Source organism: Calypte anna, unplaced genomic scaffold (genome assembly GCF_003957555.1).
Source record: "Calypte anna isolate BGI_N300 unplaced genomic scaffold, bCalAnn1_v1.p scaffold_76_arrow_ctg1, whole genome shotgun sequence".
Taxonomy (NCBI): domain Eukaryota; kingdom Metazoa; phylum Chordata; class Aves; order Apodiformes; family Trochilidae; genus Calypte; species Calypte anna.
In genome coordinates this window covers 45,771-55,358 of record NW_022045528.1, presented here as the reverse complement: position 1 = coordinate 55,358, position 9,588 = coordinate 45,771, and the positions used below count along the sequence as shown (strand labels likewise).

The 9,588-nt window shown below is 53.9% G+C and overlaps 1 protein-coding gene across 1 annotated transcript; it reads left to right on the top strand.

Moving 5' to 3' along the window:
- The first annotated feature begins 8,658 nt into the window (after positions 1 to 8,658).
- LOC115600360 (olfactory receptor 14A16-like) lies at positions 8,659 to 9,588 on the top strand. The gene has a single exon (XM_030468781.1). The coding sequence runs from the start codon at positions 8,659 to 8,661 to the stop codon at positions 9,586 to 9,588; it is 930 nt and encodes a 309-aa protein (XP_030324641.1).

Sequence of the window (9,588 nt, the reverse complement as noted above, 5' to 3'; positions counted from 1 at the left end):
TCCAAGACCCCCAGAGCCCCCAAAAATAGGACCCTGGAACCCCCCACGACCCTAAATGGGGGACCCTGGGAGGAAATTGGGGGTCCTGGGGTGGTCTGGGGCCCTATTTGGGGTTCCTGGGGGGATTTGGGGGTCTTTGGGGAGTCTGGGGTCCCATTTGGGGTCTTGTGAGGGTCTGGGGTCTCATTTTGGGAGGGCTGTGGGGGTCCTGGAGGGTTTTTGGGGGTCCTGGAGGGGAGAATTTGGGGGTCTGGGGAGGGATGGGTGGGTCTGGGGTCTCATTTAGGGTCATGGGAGAGTTCAGGGTCCAATTTCGGGGGGGCTCTGGGGGTTCTCAGTAGTTCTGGGGTCCCATTCGGGGGTCCTGGGTCGGGATTTGGGGGTCTTGGAGGGGGTCTGGGGTCCCATTTGGGGGGATCCGGGGGTCCTGGGGCACCCTCAGGTCCCCAAATCCTCCCCAGTACCCCCAGATGGGACCCAGACCCCCCCGAGATCCCCAAATTCCAAGCCAGGACCCCCCAGTGAGACCCCAGATGCCCCCCAAATGGGACCCCTTACGCTCCAAGACCCCCAAATCCCCCCCAGGGCCCCCATTGAGACCCCAGACCCTCTGAGTCCCCAAAAATGAGACCCCAGACTCCCCCTATGGGACACCAGACTGCCCCAGAGACCCCAGATCCCCCCAGGACCCCCCAGTGGGACCCAGACCTCTCCAGGACCCCCAGAGCCCCCAAGAATGGGACCCTGGACCCCCTCACAATGCTAAATGGGGGGTCTTGGGGAGGATTTGGGGGTCTCGGTAGGGTTGGGGGTTCTGGGGATGTCTGGGGTCCCGTTTTGGGGCACTCAGGGGGTCGTGGGGAAGCCTGGGGGTTCTTGAGGGCGTGGGGGTCCCATCTTGGGGGCGTGGGGTTGGGGTCTCATTGGGATATAACTTGGGGGTCCTGGGGGAGTCTGGGGTCCCGCTAGGGGCTCCTGGGGAGGATTTAGGGTCCCTGGCGAGGGTTTGGGGGTCATGGGAGTTCTGGGGTCCCATTTGCGGTCTTGAGAGGGTCTGGGGTCTCATTTTCGGGGCTCTGGGGGTCCTGGAGGGAGGAATTTGAGGGTCTCGGGAGGGTTGGGGGGGTCTGAGGTCTCATCTAGGGTCGTGAGGGGGTCAAGGGTGACTTCCTGAGGGGGATTTGAGATCCCTGGAGGGGATTTAGGGGTCCTAGGGGGGTCTGAGGACCCATTTGGGGGTCCCGGTGGGGATTTGGGGTCTCTGGAGGGTCTGGGTTGCTGTTCGGGTTAGGGTTAGGGTTAGGGGTCATGGGGTAGCAGGGGGGTCCCTAAACCCCCCCCCCCCCAGGACCCCTAATTGGGACCCCAGATCTCCCCAAGATCCCCAAATCCCAACCCAGGACCCCCCGGTGAGACCCCAGACCTCCCCCAAATAGGACCCCTAACTCTCCAGGACCCCCAAATCCACACCATATACACGGTATAAGAGTTGGCAACCACCTCCATAATTCTGTTCATTCCTCTGAGGTCCTGTACTGTCCTCTAATTCCCATCTGGCTTTTTCAGTGGGACAATAGGAGCCTTGTACTCTGATTCACATTCAGTTAGCAACCCATATCGGATAAACCAATCCTGCCTGATTTGATGCCTTTTAAGTGTGGCCAGTAGCTCCCCGTACCATTACAAGATCATTAGCAGTAGGCATCAGAAACTGATTTTCAATGGAGTATGTCACTCCAGTATCTACCAAAAATTCAACTTCTTGATGTGATTTCCCTAGCTTTATAGGATCCCATGGAGATATGTCCACGTGGAGGTATATCCCCCCTCCTCCCTGGTCCCCCATCAATCTTCCTTGATGTGGGTCTGTAGCTTTCTTTTTCTCTTCTTCTTTCTGGGCACTCACTCTTCCAGTGCCCTCTCTGTTTACCACACCAAGCACATTGCTTACGTCCCTGCCTTATTGCACCAATGTACAACTCTGTGTCAAGTTTCTAAACTTTAAAGGGACGTGCACATGAACAAGCTGTCCCTCCATCTCCAGTCCTTGTCTCCTTCTCCCTGCCGCCGGACTGAAATACATTTACTCTGATGACACCCTCGCCCCCCCACCCCTCCCTTTCACCAGCTTAAGACAATCTTTCTTACTAGTTTGAATTCTCCAATGACCAAATAAAGAAAGACCCAGGTACAGCACCTACTGTAGTGGTTAAAGGTTCAGTGGAGGCCTTCAGTCACCTGTGATCAATTGTAAGCTGCCTCTGGCTGTTTGGCACTTTAACAGCACAGAGTGGGCAATCACAGGATAAGTCCACACTAGTGAGGATATATTTTCCTTCAAGTCTGCTACCACCCCAGCAGATAGTATTGCTATACAGGGGGTAGAGGCACAAATATCTTTAACAAACAGTAATTTTCACTGCAGGGCAGTCTACTGTGCTGCCCTTTATTTGGCAGTTCCCAAACATTAGCACTCCATTGTCATTAGGATGGCTACACTGACTTCCTTTGGGATGCTAATGAATTGCTTCTGTGAGATGTCTCAGCACCCTGTGGACCTCAGAATGAAAACATTCCTGGGTGGGGAGATCCACCACTTCACCTGGGAGACCATTCCAATGTCTGACTGCCCTCATGGGGAAAAACTTAGCTTCTGTGTCCAATGGGAATGTCCCAAGGAGCATCTTGTGCCCATTACCCCTTGTCAGGAATGAGAAGGGAGAAAGACTGAGGGGCTGGAAACTCAACTGCAAGCTGGAATGGAACAGCCCTGCTGGAAAGGAAAAGAAGGAAATCTAGGCACAGAGAGATAAAATTACCTGCCCCTTTCCACAGACATGCTCACGATGCTCAAATGTGACTTTTAAAAAAAAAAACTTTGTATATTTCATTTAAAAACTAACATCACACTGGTGTGGGTACTCTGGGACTGCAGATCCCCATCTGCCCCTCCGTGCTCCTCCATGGGCTGCAGGGGACAGCTGCCCTCTCCCCACAGCCTGCAGGGGAACTGCTGTTCTGGCCCTTCCTTCAGTCACTGACCTTGGGGTCTTGTGGAGGGCTGGCAGCAGGCTTCCACCTCCTTCTCCAGGGACATCTTGGGCATTTTCTGCCACAGACATTCCATGGTCACCCAGGGCAGCTGCTGACTGCTGAGGGAGGTGCCCTCTCAGATATGGGCACACAAGCTGCCCACACCCCTTATATACCCCCAGGGTCACCGCAGAGACCCCCATGACAATGGTGTCCAGACACCAGACCCTGCATCACAAAGCCCTGGTGGTGGCTGTGGAGATGCCCAGATCTGGAACTGGCTGGGACTGTGTCACAGAATCATGGAATCATGGAATGGGCTGGGTTGGAAGGGTTCAAGATCATCTAGTTCCAACCCCCTGCATGCATGGGTAGGGACACCTCCCACCCACCTGAGGCCAACCCTGTCCCTGTCCCCATGGAACTCACTTCTTAATCCCATCCACAGCATCAGTCTCAGTCAGAGCTGGTGGACAGACAGATGAGTATCAGCCAGCTGTGTGCCCAAGTGGTCAAGAAGGCCACAACATCCTGGCTTGTAGCAGGAATAGCATGGCCAGCAGGAGTAGGGAAGTGATCGCGCCCATGGATAAAGACAAAAAACAGTATTGGCACAAGTGCTGGACAGTGAGGCACCATCACTTCTTGCCAGGAGGACTTTGGATCCCTGATGGCACTGTGACCCTCATCATCTCATGAACTTCCCACCCACCACATCACCCACCTCTTCAATCCAGACATCCCCAGTCTGGCTACAACAGGACAATGGTAGAGCATGGCAAAGGGCTTGCTAAAGGCCAGGTGCACCCCATGCCTTTCTGTCCCCTGCCCACTCTGCTTCAGCAATCCCCTCTTTGTCCTTCACCTGCCTGCAGCAGGATGGACCCCATCACTGTCCCAGGGACTGAGGTCATAGAATCATAGAATCTTAGAATGTTAGGGGTTGGAAGGGACCTCTAGAGATCATCCAGTCCAACCCCTCTGCCAAAGCAGGATCACCCAGGGCAGGCCACACAGGAACACACCCAGGGATGTGTTGAAAGTCTGCAGAAAAGGAGACTCCACAGCCTCTCTATGGGCAGTCTGTCCCAGTGCTCCCACAACCACACAGTCAAGAAGTTTCTCCTCATGTTGAGGTGAAACTTCCTACGTTGTAGCTAAAACCCATTATTCCTTGTCCTGTTAACGGGCACCACTGAAAAGAGATTGACCTATTTCTTTTGATTCCCACCCCTCAGATATTTATAGGCATTCATAAGATCCAGTATAAGCCTTCTTTTCTCATGGCTAAAAAGCCCTAATTCTCTCAATCTTTCTTCATAGGAGAGATGTTCATGTTCCTTAATCATCCCCCTATCTCTCCCTTAGACTGTCTCCAGCAGATCCCTGCCTCTTGAACAACTGGATCCAGTATTTCAGGTGTGGTCTCACAAGGGCAGAGTAGAGGGGTAGGAAAACCTCCCTAGATATGCTGGACGCACTTTTCCTGATGCACCCCAGGACACCATTGGCCCTCTTGGCCGCAAGGGCCCATTGTTGACCCATGGAGAATTTCCTGTCCACTGGGACTCCAGATTTTTCTCCATGGAGCTCTTTTCCAGCAGAATGTCCCCTAATCTGCACTGGTGGTTGGTGTTATTCCCACCCAGATTCAGGACTCTACACTTGTCCTTATTGAATTGGATGAAGCTCACCCTTGCCCAGCTCTCCAGCCTCTCCAGATCCCATGGAGAGCAGCACAGCCTTCTGGTGTCTCAGCCACCTGTCCCAACTTTGGATCATCAGGAACTTGCTGAGGGTACACGCCATCCCCTCATCCAGGTCGTTGATGAAGAGATTGACCAAAACTGGACCCAGCATTGATCCCTGGGGAACACCACTGGTCACAGGCCTCCAACTTGACTCTGTGCCACTCATCACAACCCTCTGAACTCTCTTGCTGAGACAGTTACCAATCCACCTGGCAGTCCATTCATCTGTCCATCTGTCCCTTATTACTTGAGTTTTGTTATGAGGATATTAAGGGAGACAGTCCCTAAAGCTTTACTGAAGTCAAGGTATATGACATCCACTGCTCTCCCTTCATCTGCCCATTTGGTCATCCCTTTGCAGAAGGATGTCAGGTTAGTCAAGCAAGATTTCTCCTTAGTAAATCCATGTTGGCTGCTCCTGAGAACCTTCTTTGTGTTTGCACACTCAGGGTTTTGAATATTCTGTAAGGCAGGACTTCTCCTTTCCTACACAGTACTGAGCTACATCTATCATTGCAGAGACCTGGAATCCCCTTAGTTTCAACACACATTTTCTTCTTCCTCTCTTTCATCCTCCTGTGTCATATTGACTGTAGCACAATGGACCTTCCAGTGCCTCCAGGGCTCCTAGTGGAATTCTGAAGAGGGACTGCTTGCAAAGACCTGGACTGATAGGATGGAAGGCAATGGGTTTAAGAGAGAGAAGAGTGGATTTGGATTGAAAGTTAGGAACAAGTTCTTTATCATAAGGGTACTGAATAAAATAGCACATGTTGCCCAGTAAGGTGGTTGAGGACTCAAGCCTGGAGATTTTCAAGGTCAGGCTTGAGGAGGCTCTGATAACCTGATCTGGTTGAGGCTGTCCCTGATTACTGCAGTTTAAATGGATGATCATGAGAGGTTCCTTCCAAACAAAATATTTCCATGATTCTGTGATTCTATGATTATATGATCTTCAGACACCTCAATAAATAGGGAGAGTGCACAGAGATATCCCAAGATGGGATTTGGAGACCCCAAGCAAATGCCCAGTCTACACAGGTTGGTGGGTCAAGATCCAGTGCTGTGCAGACTTGTAGAGCAGTATCCTGCTCTACTTCAGGGAGTGCCTGAAGGGTGGGTTTGGGCATGGTGGAGATTTTCTTCACACTGGGAAAAAACTTAGGCAAGAAAGAATGGCCCAAAGGGCAGCTGGGGATGGCTGGAGTGGAGAGAAGAAGAAAGAAATGTCACTGCAAGGGACATGCTGGGGAACAACACATCCCCCAGAAGGAGCCTGGATCAGCCCAAGGCTCTGTGTGCCAAGGCAGAGGCAGGGAGGACACAGAGATGTCAGGAGAGGAAGGGGACAGCAAGGTGGGGCAGGAGGGTGAAGGAGCAGAGCCTGCAGGGCAAGAAGCACAGGGGACGGGACAGCCCAGGACAGACTGTGCTGGAGAGGAGAGAGGGAAAAGGTGTGGAAAAGCTGGAGGCACACTTGGCAGAGCCAAGCTCTCCATGCTTTGCTGATGGCTCTTGTCTCTGTCCCTGATGGCCATGGGGAGACAAGTGGAGCTTCCAGCAGCACTGGGGCTCAGGGCCTCCTTGTCCATCTGCAGGAGGCTGGGAGGTGCCGTGCCATAGTCCTGCCCTTGGCATTGCCCATCTCCACATGCCAGTGCTGCCAGGAGAGCCCTGAGGGTTGAGGCAGGGACAGGATCTCCCTCCCTTGCCAGGGGCTGGGGCTCAGGGCTGGCACCTTTGGGGAATGGGCTCAGGGCTGGGCCCTTTGCAGTCCTGACACACAGCCAGGCTTCCTCAGCACCAGAGCCACCTGCACCTTCCTGTTCCCCACCTGCCATCACTGCCTCCTGCTTCCTGCTCCCCCCACACCCTGCAGGGGACGCTGCTTTCTCAGGGCTGTCCCTCAGGGGCACCCAGGCACATGCCAAGAAACTTTGGAAACTTTGGACTCTGCCTTGGACTTTCTTGTGGAGAAAGAAGCTTCTGCTGCTTCCTCTCCTTGCCTCTTGAGCAATTGTCATGGGCTCAGCATCAACCCCCCAGAGGGCTCATTACAGCTCTGAGCTGGGCTCCTGGGATGGAGGGAGCTGCTGGCAAGTAGGCAGTGCTGCAGAGAGAGAGCTCTGGGCAGGAGCAGCTCCTCTGCAGAGCGCAGCAGGGCTGAGGGCACTGCCAGGGTATCTGGGGGAGATGAGCAAGGCAGAGAGAGCTTTAAGGGGGTGAAGATGGAGGGGATGAGTGAAGGCTCAGTGGAGGAGAACCTTCCCAGCTTCTGACATGGTGAGTGTCTGGTGCAGGGCAGTGAAGCTGGTGCAGTTCCTGGAGGCATCTCCTAAAGCTGCAGAGCCAGAGCTGCTGGGAGCTGTAAGGGGGGAAGGGGCTGGAGGTGGAAGGGGAATTGTGAAGAGGAGTGAGGGGGTGTGTGCAGGCAGGGGTGCCCAGGGCTGTCCTTCAGAGCAGGGTCCTGCAGCCCAGGGGCTGTGTGCTGGGGCAGGGACTCTGCTGCCTGCCTGCCTGCCAGGGGCAGCTCTCAGCCTGCCTGGGGAGCTCCCTGGTGCTGGCAGAAGCTGTGGCTGGCAGGAGACAGGGAGCACAGGGCAGGCTCCTGCTGCTGCTGAGAGAGGGATGAATTGCTCAGGGCTGCTCACAGCTCCAGCTGATGCCCAGAATATTTCTGAGGGGCCTTTTCAGGAGTCCCTTCAGGGCAGGGCTTTCCTGCTCCAGTCTGGCCTCTCCTCAGGCTCTGCTTTCACTTATCTCTTGGACATGGAAAGCTCTTTCTGCACTATGCAGAAGGCACACAGACCCCAGTTCTCCTCATCCCTTGTCTGAGCTGCTCCTGAGCCCCTGCACATCCAGAGCTGCCCCTGGACAGGTCCTGCTGCTGCCAGGAGGGGTCTGCAGGGCAGAGCTGAGCACTCAGGGGGTGGGATGGGGGCTGTGAGCACTGACAGGAAGGAGAGCTGGGGACAGAGAAAGAGCTGCAGGCAGCAGAGATGGGCAGGGATGGAGAGGGAGCTGCTGCCTGGAAGAGGATGGCAGGGGGGATTCCTGCACCTCCCAGTCATCCCCTGCAGAGCTGCTGCCCTCCCTAGAGCTAAACCCTGCTCTCTGTCACACAGCACAGTCCCCCAGCCCTTACGATCATGGGCACTGAATTCTGAGCATCCTTCCAGCAACCCTTCGCACCAGAGAGGAGAAGTGCTGGAGTCTCTGCCTGTGTCTCCCTGTCCTGACTCTCTTGGCAGCAGAACTTTGGCAGGTTCCCCTCTTGCCCCTGCTGCTGCAGCCCTTGTTCTTCCCTTTCTTTTTTCTTGGCTGGGGGGGGGGGAGCATTTAGGATACCTCATTTAAGGTTCTTGTCCTCTTTGTGCAGCTGAGAGCAGGACTGATGGACAGAGCAGCTCTCCTCACTCTGCACTAAGGGACAGTCCCTCTGCCTCTCAGCATCCTTAAGGTTTCACTTGCAGAGCAGCAGAAATGCCAGGGGCTTCTGCATTAAAATGCTCTTCATGTGTGTGGGAGAAACTGGACCAGACCAATCCATTCAGAGTCCTTTCAGCTCTGCTCTGCAGGCTGTATATTGAGGGTGACAATGCTGAAAAACTATTTAATATCAAGAATAGATTTAATCTGAGATCCCCCCTCCTCCTTTTTACCAGTTGGTGTATGGCAGAACTGACCCCTCCCACTCCTTTATGGACATGAAACAAGGATAAGCCAGGGTGTTTAAAAGGGGCATGCCAAAGTTTTTCATGAAGCAGGAAAATTTGTGAATATCTAGGAAAAACTTAGTAATGTAAAGAAACACTGCTCTAAATTCTCCCTTTTTTTTCTTTCACTGATAGATCTATATCCCCAGAGGCAGCAGATGTCCAACAGCAGCTCCATCAGGCAGTTCCTCCTCCTGGCATTTGCAGACAGGCGGGAGCTGCAGCTCTTGCACTTCTGGCTCTTCCTGGGCATCTACCTGGCTGCCCTCCTGGGCAACGGCCTCATCATCACCACCATCGCCTGTGACCACCACCTCCACACCCCCATGTACTTCTTCCTCCTCAACCTCTCCCTCCTCGACCTGGGATCCATCTCCACCACTCTGCCCAAAGCCATGGCCAGTTCCCTCTGTGACAACACAGACATCTCCTACAAGGGTTGTGCTGCACAGGTCTTGTTCTTTCTCTTCTTCATCACAACTGAGTACTGTCTCCTGACCATCATGTCCTACGACCGCTACGTGGCCATCTGCAAACCCCTGCACTACGGGACCCTCCTGGGCAGCAGAGCTTGTGTCCACATGGCAGCAGCTGCCTGGGGCACTGCGTTTCTCTATTCTCTGCTGCACACAGCCAATACATTTTCCCTGCCCCTCTGCCAGGGCAATGCCCTGGACCAGTTCTTCTGTGAAATCCCCCAGATCCTCAAGCTCTCCTGCTCACACTCCTATCTCAGGGAAATCAGGCTTCTTGTGGTCAGTGCCTGTTTAGCTTTTGGCTGTTTTGTTTTCATCGTGGTGTCCTATGTGGAGATCTTCAGGGCTGTGCTGAGGATCCCCTCTGAGCAGGGAAGGCACAAAGCCTTTTCCACATGCCTCCCTCACCTGGCTGTCGTCTCCCTGTTCATCAGCACTGGCATCTTTGCCTACCTGAAGCCCCCCTCCATCTCCTCCCCATCCCTGGACCTGGTGTTATCATTTCTGTACTCAGTGGTTCCTCCAGCAGTGAACCCCCTCATCTACAGCATGAGGAACCAGGAGCTCAAGAGTGCTTTGTCTAAACTGATGAAAGAATTGATTCATAAGTAA